Source organism: Condylura cristata, unplaced genomic scaffold, assembly GCF_000260355.1.
Source record: "Condylura cristata isolate star-nosed mole 26May11 unplaced genomic scaffold, ConCri1.0 scaffold00031, whole genome shotgun sequence".
NCBI lineage: Eukaryota > Metazoa > Chordata > Mammalia > Eulipotyphla > Talpidae > Condylura > Condylura cristata.
In genome coordinates, this window is record NW_004567132.1 from 8691340 (window position 1) to 8713950 (window position 22611).

Sequence of the window (22611 nt, forward strand, 5' to 3'; positions counted from 1 at the left end):
GCCTAAGGGATTGTGTTTCTGCCCAGAAATACCTGAAAGTTATGTAATTATCATAATGGCAAGAGCATGAGTATGTGTGAGAACAACACTGTTCACAGTAAGATGCCTCTGATTTTTATGCTACTAGCACTGGGTTGAATATTCCTGACTTAGCAAAATGCTTAGTTTCAGGAATATTTGAGTTTGAAAATATTAAATACCTCATCAGAACAATTGCTGTGAACTTGGCTAAGCTGTTAGTAATTTCCTTCTTTTAAATCTCAAATCTAGACAGTAAAGTAAGATGAACTTTAGGGGTATTTTCTGGCAAAGCAGCAGTCAATTTAGATTAAAATTGAATACAGCAATGCTATTATGAAAACAAGCCAGACTCTCTTGCCTTTGCTTGTTTTCTTGACAGCATGTTTCGTACATCTGAAACGCTGGAGCCTACATGGAATACTTGTAACTCCTAGCACAGTTACAGATTCATTAGATAGCCCAGCTTGATGTTTAAAGCAGAAATGAAGATCTCAAAGATAACACAACGTGGTTACAAATAAAAGAGCTCACTTGGATCCACTAATAAAAGGAAAACAAATTACCATGTCAAATTTGCTAGATTCAGATAGAATAAATCTCAATAGGAATTCCGAATGTCTTAGAAATATGTTCTGTAGTTACTTTTGTGAGGTGGGGGAGGAGAAGAATACATGTGTATACATATGCACACACATACTTAAAATGTACCAATTCTGATAATCCAGCATTAAGTGTTTTGTTTTAATAGACTCGTATCATACAAATTTTTTATTTCCCTATCTTCCCAATATGGTTCCTTGAAAATACCTTTTATTAAAGCAAGAATTTGATAATGCCCATTTGTGAGTTCCCTACGAGTCTTTCCTATAATACAATCTTACAGCACAAGTTCACTCAGGTGCTAGCAATTTCAAGTGTCCTGAGATTTAATTTTATATTCTCTGTAATTTCTTTTCTTCAACTGTAAAGTTAGGCTCTTTTGTATTGACAGGGCATATCTTCACATTTTCTTTAAGGACTCTGCTGATCTTTCATTTTTTCCTACTCTATACATTATCAGTCCTAATGTACCAATACTAAGCAGTAATAACATGAGGTATTTCTAAAGCAGAAATGTTATAGTATTACCTATTAACGTTGAAGTCCCCTAATGAAACTCTTAAATTAAACTTTTTATTTTTAATTAAAATTCATTGAGTACTTACTGCGAGTCAAACAGTGTGCTAGGCATTTTTTTCCACTATAGAAATTCTAGAATTTTCATAGATAGGTTGAACTATTACACAAAAGTGAATTTAACTAACATTAATGTTTTTATTGTGAGCCTCTTGTAAGTTGAGCCAGTTTTCTATGATGACTTCCTGAAGGGACATGCTCTGATTATTCTCTAAAATTACTAAAGTAATAGTTATGTACAGGATTATATCTAAACAACTTTACTTTGAAAATATAATGAAATGAAATAAAATAATCTATAAGCATGCAAACAAAACAGGAGAGAAAAAAGAAAACCCTCTCCAGTAAAACCTTTCAACAGATTTGTTTTCCAAAATTTATGTTACCTAACCATGTGGGCATGACTTTCCAATATTAAGGTCAATGTTTATTGCAAAAATTTGAAATAAAGATTCAAATAAAAAATGTTTAGGTGTAAAAAAATGACATGTCCTTTGTGACAGTATGCACGGATATTCAGGTGATTATGCTAAGTGAACTCGTCAGAAAGTGAAAGACAGTTAACCAGTGATTTTCTTCATTTGCAGGATGTAAGTAAACACAGAACTCCTAGATTATGTGGAAAATAAGGAAGTGACACGGGGGAAGGGGAGAGAGGAAGAGGATCAAGTGGGGAAACAGGGTAAGCAGTTACACTAGATGTTTGGTGGAGAATGAGTGATGCATGTGCACATGTTCACGTGTGAAGCTGAGCCCCCCCCAACCTCACAAATTTTCTAAATGATGATTAATCAATAAGATTTAATAATACAGAAAAAAAGGATGTTTGGGTACATTTTACATTAAATGAATAACTCATATAGTATAATGTAAACTGGGTTATTGACTATATAAATTTTTTTCAGTATTGCATGTAGTTTACTCTGTATCTTGCCTCTCTTTCGACAATAATAAACTGAGATTTCTTTTAAAACTCAAAAATATCCTCAAAAATAACTGACATAATGAAATAGACTTCATGTATAAATAAAGTGCTAACCTTCTGTTTCTGGAGTGAGCTTTTGTCTAAGAAGATGGTTGACAATAGCACTCATACAGATGAAGCACTGGTGGCCCAGCGTGTCCCAGTTCATACTGCTCAGGATGTTGATTGCCTCAGAGATCTCACCACAGTGAATGTACTGGAAGATAATGTCTACCAGGCCCAACTGTCCTTGTGTGAAGATACCTGTCACAAGAAAGGTCAAGTCAGGTGAAACTCTATATAGAAAGTAGAAAAGAACAGAGTAACTTTTCCATGAAGGAAAAAACAAAACAGAGATCAGTCATTTCCTCCATAAATGCTAGAAAGGTGTGATTTTGAAGGTGGAAAGTAATATGGTTCTGTGTTAAATCCTCATTTTACATGCCCCCCACCAACTCCATGTAGCTTATGTTTATCATTCAGCACATCATTAGCTAACTTTCATTCTGCATAACCAAACTATTATACTAAAATACACTAAACATGGAAAGATTTTTTTAGAGGGAGCACAATAGCGAACCCTATTTTTACCATCAGTGGTCTAGGTCTCTTTGGCACATTTAACAGAGAGGGTTTGGGGCAGCTTTGGAGGTGGCATCGGGCAGATGTTGCCAGGCCAGGCCCTGGTGCTCTGCATGCTTACAGATGTCCCTAAAGCTCTTGCCACTGAGTGGGGGCGAGCACAGGGAGGGGCCCAACTGGCGCACTTCCCCTGGCAGTGCCCAGACTGTGTCAGCCCTGGGCTCAGAGACTACTTGCAGAACTCCTCTGGGGCTGCAGGGCAAGGCCCTGACAGCAAGCAGATAACAGGTTCTTGTGAGGTGCCAAGGGGAGGTCGTGGTCAAGTACAACCTCTAGGAATTGCAGAAGCGCCTCAACCGAGAGGAGCAGACTCTGGAGCAGCTTGCTCGCCTCTGTTACTGCCAGGAAGAGGCAAGTCCAGAGCTGGAGAAATGTATACATGAGTTCCTGAGCGTGGAGAGTGCCAAAACCTGGTCTCCCTATGTCAAGGAATTGCTGGTTGACTGTTGGCAAATCCAATGAGGTTCATCTCTGGCCTACTGGACAAAATTGGGAACATTCATAAGTTGGGCCACCCCGCAAAAGAAGAGAGGGTCCTCGACCCAAGTGAAAAGTGGCTCCCACAGAACAATTGCTGACCCTCAACCTCATAGCAACAGCAGGGTCAGGGTCCCTGTGGCCAGGCATGGTGCCATGAGGAGGTCTCCCTATACCCCTAGTCAAGGGGTGCTTCCATTTTCCACTTTTGGGGACTTCTGGGGTTGAGGGTTATTAAATTGATGGAACATTTCATGTTTTTGTTGACTGTGGTATAGGTCCTTTAATAAAGCTAGGATGTTTTTGATACAGCGTAAAAAAAAAGTAAAGACATTTTGATGCAAACAAAATGCTTATTGACAACTTTCATTAGCTGTGACCTGCTGTAGTCTGCAGTCCATGTTTTCAGCTGTAGAATGGTTGTGGGGGGAATTTAAGTACATGACAAATTAATGTTCTTATATAAATGCTTTTAAGTCTGTTTTTATTAATGAGTGCTCTACATTGATTTGTCATAGGTATCACATCAATTTTAAATTGACATTTAGAGATTATTCTTTTCTATTGAAATAAAAATATCTATTATTTCTGATAGTGATCTCTTTCACAAGTAGTATTTGTTATAAAATATCTTGGTATAATATAAACATTTTTTATTTTTTAAAATGAAAGAAAATTCAACTTTCTTAAAGTGAAAAAAAAATAAATTTACTCTACCATATGACCCATCAATTCCAGTCAGAGCATCTATCTGACAAATGCAAAAACACTAAATCTAAGGAAAACATGCATGCCTATGCTCACTGCGGCCCTATTTACAACAGTTAAGTTATGGAGACAACAGAAGTTTTTCAAGATGTGAGTGGATTGAGAAGATGGGGTACATACACACAACAGAATACTATTCAGCAATGGAAGGACATGAGCTCTTGCCATTGTGACAACATAGATGAAACAGGTTTAAATGCTACGCGAAATAAGTCAGGAGGAAGGCAAATAATGCACGGTTTCACTGACATATGGACTGTAAAGAAATAAAAGGTCAGTCAAAACCAGAGTAACTAACACTAGAAATCTGTCTAGAACAGAAGATGCCAGAGGAGGTTTGGGGAGGATGGGGAGCAAAGAATAAAAAAGGCCGAATGGAATATGGTGAAGGGGTCTTAGTGGTGAGTTTGATGACATAAATCTGAAGAGGTGTGATCTTATACCTCTGAATCACATTCTGTGTTGTAAATCAGTGTTACCTGAATAAAATAATTTTTTAAAATTCATTTAAAAATATTATTGTATAGCCCTCTACTCAACGTATATAACTTAAAAAACCGTATTAGGATAAAATAAATTACTACCCAAAAAAGAGAAAAAAGAAAATCCACTTCTAATCTTAAAGGAACAGAAAACAAAACAGAGATGGGTGGCAGTCTGTTCTAACTTTATCACCTTTTAAAATACATGATCTCATTTGAAACTAACAATCTCTGTGTAATTAAATGAAGCAGCTTTTAAAAAAATCTTTTAAAAATGGCTGGCTGTAAAATTTTTTCTTCTTTAGCCAATATTTACAGATTTGAGTGACTATAAAAACTCAGTACAAATGATAAAGCTAAACAGGAGAAAGTAAATAAAATCTTTAAGCTCCAAAATTTATAAAATGCTAATGAAATTCTTCTTATTACTGTCATTATCATAATTTAGCTGGAATAGTTTTAAGTTTCAGGTTTAAAAAATTTATTGATTCATGAGAAAGGTGTCAAAATCCTTCATACTAACTTCAAGATACATTCAAAAGAAAACTTGTGCTATATCTAACAGGACTCAACTTGATAGGGAATCTGAGGAATTGCCCTGCCTATACTAAGCAGTAAAACTTTACTATTCTTTTTGTGTTGGTAGAATCAACAAATACTAATCAACAAGAGCTTTTCAGCCTGCAGTCAAGCCCTGGAAGTTCTCATAAATCAGGGTGGTTCCTCTGCAGTAGATGCAAATGCATGGGGACTTTGCAAAAAATCAAAAATAACTGAAAGCTGTTGACTATTCCTTAAGCAACACTTCTAGCAAAAGAAAAAAATATATACTCAAATTGTTCAAAAATATAAATCTTCAGAAGAAGCCATAGGGGAAAAAAGACACAATGTACAGAGAAAGATAGGAATCACTACAGACTTTGCTTCTGATATAATGCGAACCAAAAGACAACAGCAGTCCTTTAATAACTGAGATAAAAATGAATTCATTTACAATTATATACCTTTATAATACAGAACTGAAAAACTGCATGTAAAAGAACTCTAAAATAAAGAAAAACTAAGAGAACTGGAAAAAAAACTCCTACAATTGTAGTTTGAAATAGCCTTTTCACTAGTTGAGAGAACATGTAAACAGAAAATCAGTAAAAATTAAAAATACTAGGCCCTCCCTGGTGGCACAGCGGGTTAAAGCACTGCCCTAAGAAGCTTAAGCCACTTCCAAATGAGTTCGATCCCCGCCTGCCCTGGAGGAGATCCACATGGCGTGGCAGACCTCTCCTGACCCGCCCTCTGCTCCCCTCAGCAGTGTACTTCGTTGAACTGCCTGTTCTGCTCCCCACTCTGTCCCTGGTAAGTCCTCTCACCCTCCACATCTCTGGCCTGTACCCCAGTTCTGTATGAATAAATAAATCTTTAAAAAAAATTTAAAATACTTAAAAAAGTAGCAATAAATTTGACCAAATTGATACTTGTAAAATACTTCCACCCAACAGCATATATTCTTTTAATGTGTACATACAACAGCAACCAGGATGTTATTCTAGATGATAAAGCAAGTCTCAAAATGTAAACATTTTAAAATTATAAACAGTAATTCTCTGACCACAACAAACTCAATAGCAATATGGACAGCAATATGAAATGAGATCCAAAAATCACCAAACAAACATTCATCTCATAAGATTAGAACATATGAGATGCAGCTAGAAGAATTTCTATCTTTAAATAATCTGAATTAGAAAAGAAGGTCTATAGTAAAAAAGAATCCAAGCTTCCACATTAAGCAACAAAGGAAGAACAAATTAGACCTAAAGAAAGTATAAGGAAGGAAACAAATATAAACAAAGAACAGTGAAAATCAATGAAAAGCTGGCTCTTTGGAATTGTAAAATTAATCTGCTTTTCTCTAAGTTGAGGAAAAAATGAGAAGAGACACAGCTTACCAATATGAAGAATAATAAGCATTATAAATCTACAAGCATTACAAAAAGTAAGCAAATAGCATGAAAAAAAGTTATATATATTTATACAAATAAACTTACATGAAGTTAATTCCTTGAAAAAGTCAAACTATCAAGTCATTGAAGGAAACTGATAACCTCAGAATGTACATTATTTAAATCTGAATTTGTAGTTAAGATAGTTTTATACTCACATACAACACTTATACACACAGAACCTACATGTCCAGATGCCTTCACTGGTGCATTTTCTCAAACATTAAAGAAAAAGTAATATCATCTCTATACAATGAAAAATATGAAAGGAAGGGGGCATTTCTCAACTCATTTCATGATGTGAATATTACACTGATACCAAAAACTGAACAAGGTATTATAAAACTTTGGGCCAATATTTCTTTTAAATATTTCACACAAATCCTTAATATGAGCAAATCCAGTAATATATTAAAAATATAATAGACTATGAAAAGAGATTTAGTCAGGAAGTGCAAGGTTGCTTATCCATCTTAAAATGAAGCAATATGATTCACCATATAATCAGGAAAACATTTAATCATTACAATAGATGGAGAAAATTTTAAAAAGCTCAATATCCACTCAAGATAATATAGCCTTACGTAACAGTGACTGAAAGGGATTTTCTCAACCTAATAACATCATACTTATCGTGAAATTCTTAACATTTTTTACTTAAGATCAGAAACAGAGAAGATGTTCTCTCTTCCCTCTTCTGTTGTACTAGAGGTCTGCTAATCTAGTAAGGGAAAAAAACAAAAGACATAGGTTGGAGAAGATGTAATATCTTTAAATTGCAGATAAACAAGTATGACTGAAAACCTGAGGTATATGCCAAAAAATTTACAACTAATAACTGGTTGTATTGACAACATATATGAGTAATAACTAAAAAATGTGTTCTATAAAACTCTAGTAAACATAATTTTTAATTAAAAATATTATCTTTACTAGCATCTAAGAACACAAACAAAATATACTCAGATCTTTACACTTAAAATTATAAAATACTGATAAGAGAAGTTTAAGAAAAGAACTGAATAAGCAGGTAGAAATTGTGTCACAATCAGGAAATTCAACTATCATTCCCTTCCCAAACTGATATCTAGATTCATAACCCCAGCCAACATAGCCCCAACTAAAATTTCACCAGGCATCTTTATAGAAATGGACAAATTTAAAATTTTATACTTAAATACAGATGTTGTAGTCAGAACAAATTTTTTTTAAAGATTTATTATTTATTCGTATAGAACTGGGGTATAGGCCAGAGATGCGGAGGGTGAGAGGATTCACCAGAGACAGAGTGGGGAGCAGAACAGGCAGATCTACGAAGTACACTGCTGAGGGGAGCAGCGGGAGGGTCAGGAGAGGTCTGCCTCGCCATGTGGTCACCTCCGGGGCAGGCGGGAATCGAACTCATGCGGAAGTGGCTTTAGTTTCTCAGTGCCACCAGGGAGGGCCCAGAACAATTTTTATAAGGAAGCATAATATTTGGTTTTCAAATTTACTGTTAAGTCACATTAACTGGGACTGAGGTTTAGATGTAAATACAAACATGTAAGTCATTGTAAGAGAAAAGTATATTCATAGATACACACATAGTCAAGATTCAAGTGGACAAAAATAAAACTTTATAAAATAAAAACAAATGAAACCAAACACCAGGAGAAAGAAGCAAGTAATAAGAGCAGCAGTAAGTGAAATAAAAATAAAAAAGACAATCTGAGGGGTCAATAGAACCAAAACCTTGTTTTTCTTTTTTAAAAGGTTAACAAAATAGACAAAGTTGTAGCTAGACCCAATATAAGGGAGAAAATGTCAATGAACAGACTCAGAAACGAAAAAGAAGTTATGACGGACACTTCAAAAATACAGAGGCTCGGGCCCTCCCTGGTGGCGCAGCGGGTTAAAGCACTGCACTAAGAAACTAAAGCCACTTCCGCATGAGTTCGATCCCTGCCTGTCCCGGAGGTGACCACATGGCGCCGCAGACCTCTCCTGACCCCCTTGCTGCTCCCCTCAGCAGTGTACTTCATCAATCTGCCTGTTCTGCTCCCCACTCTGTCTCTGGTGAAGCCTGTCACTGTCCCTGCACCTCTGGCCTGTACCCCAGTTCTATATGAAGAAATAAATAAATCTTTAAAAAAAATACAGAGGCTCATAAGAGATTACTACAAACTGAGTAGCTTAGATGAAATCGCATATTCTTAGAAATCTGCAACCCCACAAGAATGGATGGAAAAGAAATAGAACAGACCAAGTTACAAGCAGGAAAGTGAAAGAATAATTAAATATTTCCCCCCAAAACAAAAGCCTAAGCACACATTCACCAGAGTTCTACCAAATCCTTCAAAGAAGTGTATCCATCCTTCCCAAACTCTTCAGAAAACACTGATATAGAGAGAATGTTTCCAAACACATTTCAGGAGGCCATAATCACTTTGATATCAATACCAAAGAACTTTTTAAAGAATACAATAAAATAAAATACAGACCAATATCCCTGATGAAGAGTGAAAGTTTTTCCTCTGAGATATAGTATAAGACAAGGATGTCTACTTTAACCACTACTATTCAACATAGTATTGGAAGTTCTTGCTAGAGCAATTAAGCAAGAGAAAGATATAAAACAATTACAAATTGGGAAAGTAGTAGTAAAGCCATCATTATTTGGAGATACGAAAATATACAAGAACTCTAAAGACTACATTTAAAACTAATCTGAAATAATCCAATAAAGTGGCAGTTTAGTTAATTTACAAAAATCAGTTGCATTTCTATATACAAATGATGAGAAGAAATCAAGAAAATAATTCCATTCAAAATCACATCAAAAAGAATTAAGTACCTAGATACAAACTGAATAAAGGAAATGAAAGACCTGTACAATGAAAACTATAAGACACTGTTAAAACAGAAGACACAAAAAACTGGAAAAAAATCCCTATTCATGAATTACAGGAATCAACTTTGTTAAAGTGACCATCTTATTGAAAGCAAGACACAGATTCAATACAGTCCATATTGGTGCACCAATAGCACTCTTCAAAGAAATAGACAAAACATTATTGAAACTCATGGAAGACAAGACCTCCAAATACGAAAAACAATCCTGAAAGCAGCTGTTATCACTCTCCCAGACTTGAAATTGTGTTATAAAGTAATAAGAATACTATGGTACTAGAACAACACACAGACACGGAGCAATGAAACAGAATCGAGAGCCTAGAGATAAATCTGCACATATACAAACAGTAAATCTATGACAGGGGAGCCAAGATTATACCCTGGAGAAAGGAAATCCTTTTCAGTAATTGGTGTTGGGAAACCTAGGCAGCCACAAGCAAAAGAATGAAACCAGATCATCATCTCATTCCTTACACACCAATTCAAATGTATTTAAAAAAGATGCGGAAGCAAGACAAGAAACCATAAAAAACAATGATGAAAACAGAGACAAAATATTCCATGATATTGGATTAAGTGATCTTTATGGATTTGTCTCCAACAGCAAGAGAATCAAAAGTGAATACAAATAGGACTACATCAAACTAAAGAGCGTCTGTACAAAGAACTATCACTAAAACTAAAAGGCACTGAAAGGGAGAAACTATCCATACATCATACATTTGAAAAAGGGCTGATAACCAACATATGCCAAAAACTCATACAAACGAACACAAAAGAAAGCAAATGACCCAAGCAAAAAAAAAAAAAAAAATGGGCTAGAGCTAAATTGACAATTCTCCAACAGGTAGGTACATGAAAAATTGTTCATCATTACATCAGGTAAATAGAAATCAAAACCACATTGAGATACCATTCACACCTGTGAAAATGACCCTAACATTCTTTCTGGACATTTCTAGCAATAAATTATACTAATAATTACTTGGGTAAAGTATAATATTTAAATATATCATTTTTTAAAAGATTTATTTATTTATTCGTGCAGAACTGGGGTACAGGCCAGAGATGTGGAGGGTGAGAGGATTCATCAGAGACAGAGTGGGGTACAGAACAGGCAGATGGACAAAGTACACTGCTGAGGGGAGCAGCAGGCGGGTCAGGAGAGGTCTGCCTTGCCATGTGGATCTCCTCCGGGGCAGGCGGGGAATAGAACTCATGTGGAAGTGGCTTAAGCTTCTTTGTGCTATGCTTTAACCCGCTGCGCCACCAGGGAGGGCCTAAATATATAATTTAAAAAACTACTAAAGACCATTTTTCTTATAAAAGTACTAAGAAAAAAAAGTACATGTTTTTTAGAGTGACAGACACAGCTGTGATTTTCTAAATCCCCTGAGAGGCAAAAATTAGTTTTAGTTACTTATTTAATATCATTATTTGAATACTTAACCTTTTCCCACTTTGCAGGCTCTATGAGAGAACTGTGCTTCTCCAGGGGATGGAATATTCCCAGTACCACCATAGGGAAGAAAGGCCTGTGACAGCACATGCCAGGACTGGGGACTACTCCAGTGGAGCAGGTTGAAAGATGAACTGAGAGGCAGATAAGGTTTATTAACCACAGAAAGGTTTCAGGTTGGAGAATATATGACCAACTCTGTACTGTTAGAAAGGTAACTCTGCTGGCACTTTGGGGACCTACCTAGAGATGGGATGGGAAGATTGAAAAGGTGAAGGGTACAGATAGAGGGGCACTGCTTGCTCATGGTAAAATAGGGAAATTCTAAGCTAATTGCAGCCAACTGAGAATGAGATGTACATAGCCTATACATGCTTGACCACATTTAGAAGGCAAATGTTTGGATATGGCAATAGGGGTGATGCAAGACTTTAGGACCGATTTGACTTGGGATTCCATCTACGTAACTGTACCATCCACCAAACTGGAGAAAATAGGAAGAGCAGCATGTCTGGGGAGAAAGATAATGATTTCACGTCTGCACTGTGCCAGAGGTACACCTGCATCCACCCAACAGGAGTTACCAGCAGCTCGGTGAATATGTAGATATGGGGTTAAGGGTGGTCTGGGCTGAAGATGGGACACTTAAATTCACAATAAACTCAAACTGCATAAAATGAAAGCTGAAGAGGGAACCCTAAAGAGCCTCAACATTTTTTTTAAATAAGCAGAAATGAATAAAAAGTTGAAGAAAGTTGAATCAGGGTCACAGAAGGGAAGTACAGTGAGTGGGCGTCAACAATTACACAATGCTGAAAAGTCATCAGGTAACAAGGAAAATAGACACAGATATAGTGGGATGTCCCTGTTGCCTTTCTCAAGAGAAGTTTCAGGACAACACTGAAACCAGGATACAGTGCTTTAAGGAGTAAGTAAGAAGGGAAGAAGTAGAGAAAGTCAGAGTCTAGTATTACTTCAATGAGATGAAACATGAGAGATGGCCATGATAATGTTCATATGATTGTGAACATATGATTAATAATAGAATGGAAATAATTTCAATAAAGAGTTCGTCTTATGGCGGAGCTTGTGCCTTTATGTACTAATGTAACAGTATTTGTGGGAGTGGTTGGGAGGCAACAAGGTAAAGGTGTTAAGGGGAAGGTTGTAGGATCCAGAGTAACCAGTGGTGGAACTAGTCCTAGGCCAGAGGATGGGCTCTCTTCCCAGTGAATTGAGAAGGGAAGATTTATGTCCATGTAAATAAGAGGTTCAGTGGGTGTGTGGATGATGAGCAACAGAAAACTTAATTGGTCAGGTCCTCTGCAGGGGGCAGGGAGCAGACCACATGGGTTTAAAGAGAGCAGTGAAGGTTGGAAAAAGTACTGATGAAATTGCAAAAGCTTTAAGGTCTCAGCAGTATAATTAGGGCCTCTTTTAAAAATTAATGTCAGTCTACGTATGTAGATTGGGATAATGACTGTCAAGTAAAAGGAATCTGATTATATGATAGCTTTACATAAACAATAGTTCTTGGCTTCCGTGTGGGAGGATGACACATCTTGCTCCCTCCCGAGGAAGACATATTCTTTGCATTCTTCTAATAAAAGTGTGATGGCCTTTTAATCTCCAACACACTTGTGCAATGATGATACGGATTTAGAATGGAAGAGGTACTCTTAGAAAAAGTTTACCGTCAACATTACGCTAACTGACCTAATCTAAGAGCCAAACTCCCCAAATCCTAGCATAATAGCACCAGCCCCTACAATGTTTACACATGACAGCATTCTATTTTAAACTATGATCTGTACCAGCTTCGTAAATTGTAAGCTACACCTTTCATGTCAAATTTTCCAAAGGCTTGCATAACGAGCATCTGAAAAAAATCTCATAAATACTCCCTAGTGGGAAAACTGTACATGCTACTACCTGCTTATATATGCAGTAACTTGAATTATACATGAAAATTCACATGAAAGCCCAGAATCAGCACTGTGTTAATTCAAGAAGTATATTAAATTTTTGGATGTATTTAGTAGCAGATCCTAAGAAAAATCTGTTCTTTAAAGAGGATTTTCTTTTAAAAAAAATGTTAATTGGAATCTACTGTTTAAAGGAATCTACTATTCTCAGGAAAAAGAAATCATTGTAATAAACATTATTTATAATACATAAAAAATGAAGACAAAAACTTTTTCTGTCCTAAGTTACTTCCATATTTAGATTTTTAAAGAAGTCTGAAAGACTACAAAACTGTCCTATCTTATAAAACTTAAGAGTTACATTGAAAATAAAATTTGATAAATGTCAGTTGCAAAAGTTATCACCTTTCATTTGAATGCTTGACTTCTATTGGATAATTCTCTTCCAAGAGACCTTCTTGGGAAAAAGAGGTGACAGCCAACTCATTGCCTAATTGATTTAGGAACAGCGCCCAGGGAGACAGTCCAATTAAGTTTACAAGCTGGCAATTAGCAGGAAGCCCTCTAAATCCCTACACTGAGAGCCTGTTTACTTTAGTAAGAAGGCAAATGTGCTAGAGATAGGAAGAGAAAGCTGTGCTTTTTGTAAAGCTGTTGTGAGTAGGCCCACAGGGAGGGCGAAAGAAAAGCTAGGTGTATGTGGCAGACAGCCTGCTGTTTGACAGGTAACTGGGTAATTTAGAGGACATGAGCGACTGAGTGTGAGTGTATGTGTGCACATGTGTTTGTACATGCTTGTGCACATGCATTTCTCTTAACAGACATGTAAAGCAGCTAACATCCACGTTAATGAACGTTGTGCATGGAGACATACAACTGTTGAACATGTTGGGCAAAATAGACCTGGACTATTTTGTAATAAAGAAGATTCCAAATGTTTGTTTTTTGCCCAACATTAACATTACAAATAGGTTTAGCTGTAGATTTACTCTGTGTAAAGAACACAGCCCTCACACTATATCTTTCAGGTTAATTAAGTTATTTTCATTAGACTTATTTCATGGGTTGAATTTTAGAAGCCAGAAGATGCATTAAAACCTTAACTTTGTGCAAGTGTCAAATCCTGTACTGCAAGAGGTTTTAAAATGTATTTACTTTCTATGTGTTCAAGCAGCCATGACATGCATTAATTAAAACCTATTTTGTTTTTTTAAACTAAGTGAGGTTCTCTAAAAAATGTTAGACTATAAAAAACTACCTAAATAATACCATGTATTTCAGGACATAGCTGGTAAGGCAAAATTATAATACTAAATTTCATAATGCTAAAATTTCATTTTAAAGTCTCCTAGTTGAAAAGGGCACACTCTCGAATCTGCCACATAACAATGGACCACGGTAGTCCCTGAGCAAGGGTGTAGGCTGTCTCACTAGGATTGTGTAAGTACACTATGCTGTGTTCACACGATGATGAATTCACTCAACGGTGTATTTCTTCAAGTACATCCTGTTATTAAGTGACACAGAACAGTACTAATAAATCCTTTTTCATATTTTTATCTACAAGATAACTAAGACATATCTTTAGCAATTTCTGACTAAATATTTGCTTTTTTTCTTCTGTTAAAACACTAGCATTATACAATTTCAAAGTGGGAAGCAACCTATCCTTTAAGCTAAAATAATTTTAAGATATATGTAACTAGCAAAGAATATTTTTAAAGGAAAATAAATACCTTTTAAATACTCATACCTATTAAATAATTTGTTTCAGTATAAGTTTATTTTATAGAGCATCAAAATGTTTATTTTGTAGAGCATCAAAATGTGAAAGTTTAGTTTTTTTATTCATAACAATGAATAACAATTTATAAATAGTGCCAATTTCTAAATCCTTCAATATCTAATTCTTCCATATCTAATGTTCCTTGACATTTAGAAAATCATATACAAATTCATCTTGAAGAAATATATGAAATATTTGACAGGCAAGCATATTTATGGGATAACAAACATTCCAAGAACAGTTACGATGCTTTAACTATATAGAGTGTCGCCATCATAAAACACTTCAAATTACTTACTCACCAATGTCCTTGACTTACCAAGTTTAAACAAAAGAACACCCAACGGTCCTCTGTCAAACCTGAGGAAGAGGAGGTTATAGATTTCCCCACTTTCAGGCTTCTGAGAAACACCCTGAGGAGCTATCCACTGCATTTGGACAAGACTGCTGGAGACATCAAATAATTTATTGAATTGTAGAGTCTCCCTGGGTGAGCAGTCTTCAGCCAAGAGCTGGATGTTAATAGGGGATAGAGCCATATCGAAAATTTGCAGCTCCCCTTGATTGCTGCCAACTAGCAGAATGGCACCACTTGGGTGGCAGCTTATTAATGACGGCAACAGTTCAGCCTGGGCTAAGAGAGTCACTCCACGGTGAGTTTCATAAAGAATTATTGAAGAATCTTCACAGCCCAGAATCAGTTTGTCTTCAGTAACATTCCTGCAGCAACTAATGGCCTTTGATCTTAGTGGTATTCTGGTGACGGATACACACTGGATTTTGTTGCGAACACATTCGTAGATGCAGCTGTCAGCCATGGGCTCTTTGTCTACACTGACTGAGTGCTGCACTGTGAACACTTGATAAGGCTGTTTGGTGCCAAAGCAAACATCCAACGGATCCCATTCTGTGCGGACAGAACTCAGAACCTGTAAGAAATGTATCAAGTGTTCAGAGAGGCCGTGATTTTTCTTCCGTTGTCACACATAGACTTGCATATTAATCCAGCATCCTATTGAACACCATCAGTATGTACATACAGCCATACCTATACTTGTATATCTCCTATATCTACACATATCACAAAGAATACATATGTAGCACAGCTGTAGAAATTAAAATACAAGATTTTAAATTTAACAGTTTTGCAGCATCTATAAATAACCTATAGCAAAAAATCCCATAATATATAAGACTAATAAAGTAGGCTTTAGTAAAATAATATGGTTAGCAGAATATACAAAAAATGACATTAATGTTTCAGGGATGAATAATGGATCTTAAAAAAAAAAATCTCTTCTACCTACCACTCACCACAGTTCTGAAATTACCAGAAATGTAATTCTAATTTGTAAGCAAAGGAAAAAACTTTAGAGCCCTGTTAACAATCTTACAGAAATAAAATTTTAATATCAGAAAGGGTATAAAGGATTGTCAACTAGAAATGAAAATAAAAACACTAATACCTAAAAAATATGTAATGAAATAAAAAAATTAATACCTATTAAAGAGAAACAGGTATTCATCAATAAAAATGGACACAGGTAAAATATGGCAATAAGGCACAATGGAAGAAAACTCAGCCATTCCATTTTTCTAGAAAAATCCTAATGTGATGTAACAAGATTATGAGAATGAATTATTGTACCTGCAATCTCACCAAAATTTAAAAATTTTTTAAGGTTTATTTAATTATGCATATAACAACTGGGGTATAGGCCAGAGATGGGGGAGGGGAGCTGAAAGGATTCACCAGAGACAAAGTCGGGCACAGAACAGGCAGATTGATGAAGTACTGCTGAGGGGAGCAGCAGGTGAGACAACTGAGGTCTGCTGTGCCATGTCCTGGCCAGCTATTGAACTTGTACTGCAGTGGCTGAAGATTGCTTCAGAGTACTGCATTTTAATCCCTTTCAACACCAGCAATTATTTTTAAAATAATTAAAAGTATACACTACTGACTGAAGAAGTATATGGGGGGAAATTGTGTTAATAAATGTTGCTAGCTTTAATACATATTTTTAGCTGATCATTTGCAAACAAAATAAAAAATGCCCCAATTATGTAATTATTTCAAAATATAAAAACGTCATCTTTTCAAAATCCAAGCTTACACCCACAAAGACACCATTCATTCATATTATGTTAATAATTCTGCAGTTCTTCTTCCCCAAATGAGCTTACTTTGAAATACTAGTCAGGAAATGCTCAAGTCAAGATGTAACACTAAGATAAAGAATCGGAAAATGTGGTGTGTAATGAGGGAGAAATGTTAACTGACAATGCCATGAAAAAAAGCACAAAGGAGAGAGAAAAATACAAAAAAAGAAAGAAAGCGAGAGAAAGAAAACTGGCTGGCAATACTCATGTACCCTAGGAAGATGAATTTCAGCTCAAGTCTACTCCCACCTTCCACAAGATGTGGTTGTCTTCCTCTACCAAAGGATCCAGAATTCCTTTCTCTCACTACGATTTATTTTTTTAATTTTCCTTCTGGGTTTAACCTTATTTACTTACTACAACATTCAATTATAGTCAGTAAATTCTCTTCTAGTATTATTATTTAAAAAGTTTTTTTATATTTTTACATCATTTTTCATTTTGTGCATTTTTTCCATTTCAGTTGTAATCCCCATGGACTTCCTAAAACCAACTCACCCATGTGCCATCACCATAGTCGAGTGCACTCTTCCCACCCCATTTCTGATCCCATTCCCCTTTCCAGCCCCATAAAATGTCTGTTTATAGTAGTTCACTGTTTTCATTTTTACTCTGTTACATACATTTATCTCTCTCTTCCCCCTCCCCCGGGCCCCTGATACCTTACACTCCTGCTATGAGTGAAACCATCTGGTATTTTTCTTTTTCTTTTTGGCTTATTTCACTAATCATGATCCCTTCCAGTTCCATCCATGTTGCTGCAAAAGGCATGAGTTTATCTTTTTAACTGCAGAGTAATATTCCATTATGTATATGTACCACATCTTTTTAATCCAGTCATCTATTTTTTTGGCATTTGGGTTGATTCTACATCTTCCCTATTGTAAATAGAGCAGCAATAAACCTGGGGGGGGGGCAGGTGGCCTTTTAAATCAATGTTTTGGTGTCCTTTGGATAGATACCTAGGAGTGGGATTGCTGGGTCATATAGAAAAGATATATTTTTAGCCTTTTGAGAAACCTCCAAACAGCTTTCCATAGTTGCTGTATCAGCTTGCATATCCACCAGTAGTGTAGGAGAGTTCCTTTTTCTCCACAGCCTCGCCAGCATTTGTTGTTGCTAGTTGTTTTAATATGTGTCATTCTCACTGATGTGAGATGGTATCTCATTGTGGTTTTAATTTGCATTGTGAACATTTTTTTCATATGCCTGCTGGCCATCTGCATTTCTTCTTTGGAGAAGTATCTTTGTAGCTCTTCAGTCCATTTTTTGATGGGGTTGTACTAAAAGTGATATACAGTCTTAACACTATTCCAATAAAAATCTCAATGACAGTCTTTAAAGAAATAGAACAAATATTGATGAGATTTATATGGAACAACAAAAAAACAAAACAAAAAAACCTCGAATAGCCAAAACTCCCCTGACTAAAACAAAAGAGACCAGAGACATCACAATCCCAGACTTCAAGCTATACTACAAAGCCATAATAATCAAAACTGCATGGTACTAGAATAAGAACAGACATACAGACCAATGCATTCAAATAGAAAACCCATATATAAATCCACAGGTTTATGGACAGCTACTTTTTGACAAAGGAGCAAAGAATATGCAATGGAAAAAAGAAAGTTTGTTCAACAAATGGTGCTGGGAAAACTGGACTGCTACATGCAAAAAAATGAAGTTAGACCTACTACCTCCACCATGCACAAAAACCAACTCAAAATGGATTAAAGAACTAGACACAAGACCCAAGACCATAAAATATCTAGAAGGTAGGCAAAACTCTGCCTGACATACACCTCAATAATATCTTTAAAGCCGCATCACCCCCCCCCCCCAATACAGATAGTGAATGGGGGCAGTGGGGGAAGTGCACTGGACTATAGTGATGGCACACAGGTGATTTGGTGATGGGAAGCCTACAGGGATTACAACTAAGATGGAAAAAGGCACAAAATTATGTAAAAATGAACTATTATATTATTTTAAAAAAATACTGATAGTGAAGGAAAGGATAAACAGCTGGGACTACATCAAGTTAAAGAGCTTCTGTATAACAAGAGAGACACTACACAAAGAGGCAACCCACTGATTGGGGAAAATAGCTCTTATATTTTTATTATATATACACACATATATACACATGTATATATACATGTATACACACATATATGTATGTATATACGTGTGTGTAATATATATACATATACATTATGTGTATATATATATATATAACATCATTGTTCATTTTTTTTACAGTGCTTGATTTCTCCTCAGGTATATGAAAAAAATGTTCAATATCATGCAAACTGAATCAATGTGAATCAAAACCACAATGAGATACTACATGACACCAGTGAAAATGGCACATATTTAAAAAAACTGGCAATAATAAATGCTCGTGAGAATGTGGAGAAAACAGAACTCTCTTACACTGCTGGTAGCAATACAAACTGGTCTAATCAGTATGAAAAGCTGTGTGGAGGTTGTTCAAATCACTAAAAATGGAGCTACCATATGACCCAGCAATTTTACTCCTAGGAATCTACTCAAAGAACACAAAAAAATTAACTTGAAAGGATATGTTTATTACAACAGTGTTTACAATAGCTGATATAGAAACAACTTAAATACCTTAAAACAGTGAGTAGATCAAGAAGATGTGGTATATATACACAATGGAATATTACTCAGCAATCAAAAAGATAAACTTGGGCCCTCCCTGGTGGCGCAGCAGGTTAAAGCACTGCACTGAGAAGCTAAAGCCACTTCAGCATGAGTTCGATCCCCACCTGCCCCGGAGGTGACCACATGGTGTGGCAGACATCTCCTGACCCGCCCGCTGCTCCCCTCAGCAGTGTACTTCGTCGATCTACCTGCTCTGTTCCCCACTCTGTCTCTGGTGAAGCCTCTTGCCACCCCTGAGCCTCTGGCCTGTACCCCAGTTCTGTATGTACAAATAAATAAATCTTTAAAAAAAAAAGAAAGAAAGATAAACTTATGCCACTTGCAGCAACACGGATAGAGCTGGAAGGGGTTATGCTCAGTGAAGCAAGCCAGAAGGAAAAGAGAAATATATCAGCTGGTTTCACTTACAGGAGGAATATAGGGAACCAAATAAGAGATCAAAGGGAAAAGAAGACAATATTAACAGGCAACTATAGATCAGACACATTCTGCATGAGAGTGGGATTATCCCAGGGGTGGGAAGAGAATTTTATGGGTACTACACTTGAGAGGACAAATCCCTAGGATTCTTAGTTTTAACCATATCTTCAAATACTCACCAGACTTGGCAAATTCTGAGATTTAATAATACTTTAAAAAATTTTTAAATATGCCAGCGGTTTCAAGAATTGGTCATTAGAATTCAAGTGGGAATGCCTGTGATTAAATAGGGTAAGAGTTCTAACAAAGATACAGTGAATGGGGATGAGATGGGAAAAATAAAGACAACTATGAGGTGATCAATGGAATATTACTCAGCAATCAAAAAGATAAACACATGCCTTTTGCAGCAACATAGATGGAGATGGAATGGTCCCATGCATAGTGAGATAAGCCAGAAAGAAAAGGAAAAATACCCACTGGTTTCACTCAGGAGTATAAAGGACCAGGAGAGGAAATAATAATAATAATAAACAACTATATACCAGAGACATTTTACAGGTTGGAGTGGAGAATGGGATCAAAATGGGGGCGGGGGGAGCGGTGTACTGGACTATGGTGATGGCACACGGGTGATTTGGTGATGGGAGGCTCATGGGGATTACAACTGAGATGGAAAAAGGCACAAATGATGTAAAAATAAACATATTATTTTTAAAAAATGTGTGATGATGACCTGCTGGAAGTCTGAATATATGAAATGAATGATCTCTACCTTAATTCTAGAGTAACAGGAAAGTGATACAGGAAGAAAAGCACAGAAACACAGGTAGTGTTAGTTAAGGCAAAGGCTCTTGGAGATAAGTGGTCAATAAAGGGAGAATGTGATGCCAAAGAAGAGATGGATGGCAGTGGCCAATGTTTTTTGTGTTTTAAGAAAACTGTGTGGTAAAGAAAAAAATAGCAAGAATTAAAAATCTAAGCTAAGAAAGGGAAAGAAGGATAAAAAGAAATCCTGAAGATCTTGGATTTACCCAATTTAAGCAAGTTGGGGGTTATTAGTCCTGATATGATATGTTTAAGTTTAAATCAGTCAGCTTACGGTCAAAGTAAGGTGAAAAGCTGCATGCTGAGCTGATTTCCTCTTCATTCTTAAAAATCCAAATTTGAAAAGCAGAACTGATCTAAAAGTCATGAAAGGAAAAACAGCATAAAGAAGGAGAAGCATAAGTTGTCATTGTGACTGATGCCTTCTCTAGCAGATAATTTTCAAACTGAGAAAATAGAAAGCTGAAAAGTAATTAGTAAATAGACCCAAGATTCTTGTTTCAGGTTTAATTAGAGAGGTACTTTTAAAATCATGCAATATGAAAATCAGGGGGAAAACTATTTGGAGTGGTATTTTTTGGAACTAAAAGCATTCACTAGCAGTAAAAGCAATTACTAGTAGTAATCTACCACAAAAACTATGCAGCAACCAAAAAATACTTATTATAAAATCCACACACACTCCTTTCATTTTGCAGAAATTCTTAGGACTGGGATATAAAAAGTACACTTGATTTTTACAGTGAAACACTGAAGACAGACATAAAAAGAGAGGACAATACAGTAAGCACAAAAACAGCTTTATAAAGTTTATTTAAAGAAATGAAACTGAGTTAGTTGAAACCTGCTAGGTTTCATTCTTCCCTACTTCCCCAGAGGCAATGTTGTTATAAATTTTTTATTTATTACCATGTATATTATTACTATACCACTCTAGAAGACCCTGAACAATGTATAGCATTGCTGTTAATGTTTTAAAATTTACTATACTGCATCATACCATAATTTATTTTTGCTTAAATTTTTTTTTTGGCATTTAATCAAATAGCTCTAGTTTCTTCATTTGAATTTCTGCATACCATTTGACCCTCTAACTATGACACAGCTTCAGTCTCCATTTACTAGATATTTATTTTTAAATTTTTCCTATTACAAACAATGTTGCTATATGTGTCTCCTTGTGCACACTGACCAGTTTTTCCTTACTAGGAAACTCACACCTTTAATTACATTAGCTGTTTCTAGGTTGCTTCCCTTAGTGATTCATTAATTTACTTTCCAAAAAGCATGAGTGCGTTACCTATTTTTCCAGATTTTCTACATCTTATTTTTAAATAGCTTTCAAGGAAATCTGACATTTGTATATAGGATAATTACAGTCAGGTCCTTCATATTTCTCAGTTCCCACAACCACAGATTTAGCTAAGCACAAAATGATGAAACATGCAGGCTATGTGGTTAGGCCTACTATAGACACATTCACACTCAACAGGTACAGATTTTTTGTGGTCATTATTTCCTGAAGTATACATTATAACAACTAACTATATAGCGTTTACATCACATAGGCTTTAAGTTATCTGGAGATGATTTAAAATATACAGAGAACATGCACTGGTTACATGCTAATACAATACCATTTTATAAAAGGGATTGAATAAATACCAACAGATTCTGGTATCTACTTGAGTAGAGGTTGGGGGTTCTGGGAATCAAGTCCCCATGATAATAGAGACAACTTCATATAAGTGTTTTTACAAGCTTAGAAAAATGAATATATCTATTTGGAAGTATAATATTCCTCATCCATATTTTTTGGTATCTAAAAGCTACCAAAATTTGTATTTTTATACTAATAAAAAACTTCAATTCAGATTTATTTGTAACAAGTCAATAAAATATTATATATTATATAAA

General features: G+C 35.8%; 1 protein-coding gene across 2 annotated transcripts in view; it reads right to left on the reverse strand.

Annotated features, from left to right (window-relative positions):
- The window catches only part of WDPCP (WD repeat containing planar cell polarity effector), a 198667-nt gene that overhangs the window by 50465 nt on the left and 125591 nt on the right, over window positions 1–22611 (reverse strand). For both annotated transcript variants that reach the window (XM_012731442.1, XM_012731441.1), the window contains exons 10-11: window positions 14912–15521; window positions 2237–2425 (exon numbers count right to left, since the gene is read on the reverse strand). In XM_012731442.1, coding sequence (XP_012586896.1) covers window positions 2237–2425; window positions 14912–15521 — 799 coding nt within the window. The remainder of the gene's footprint in view (window positions 1–2236; window positions 2426–14911; window positions 15522–22611) is intronic.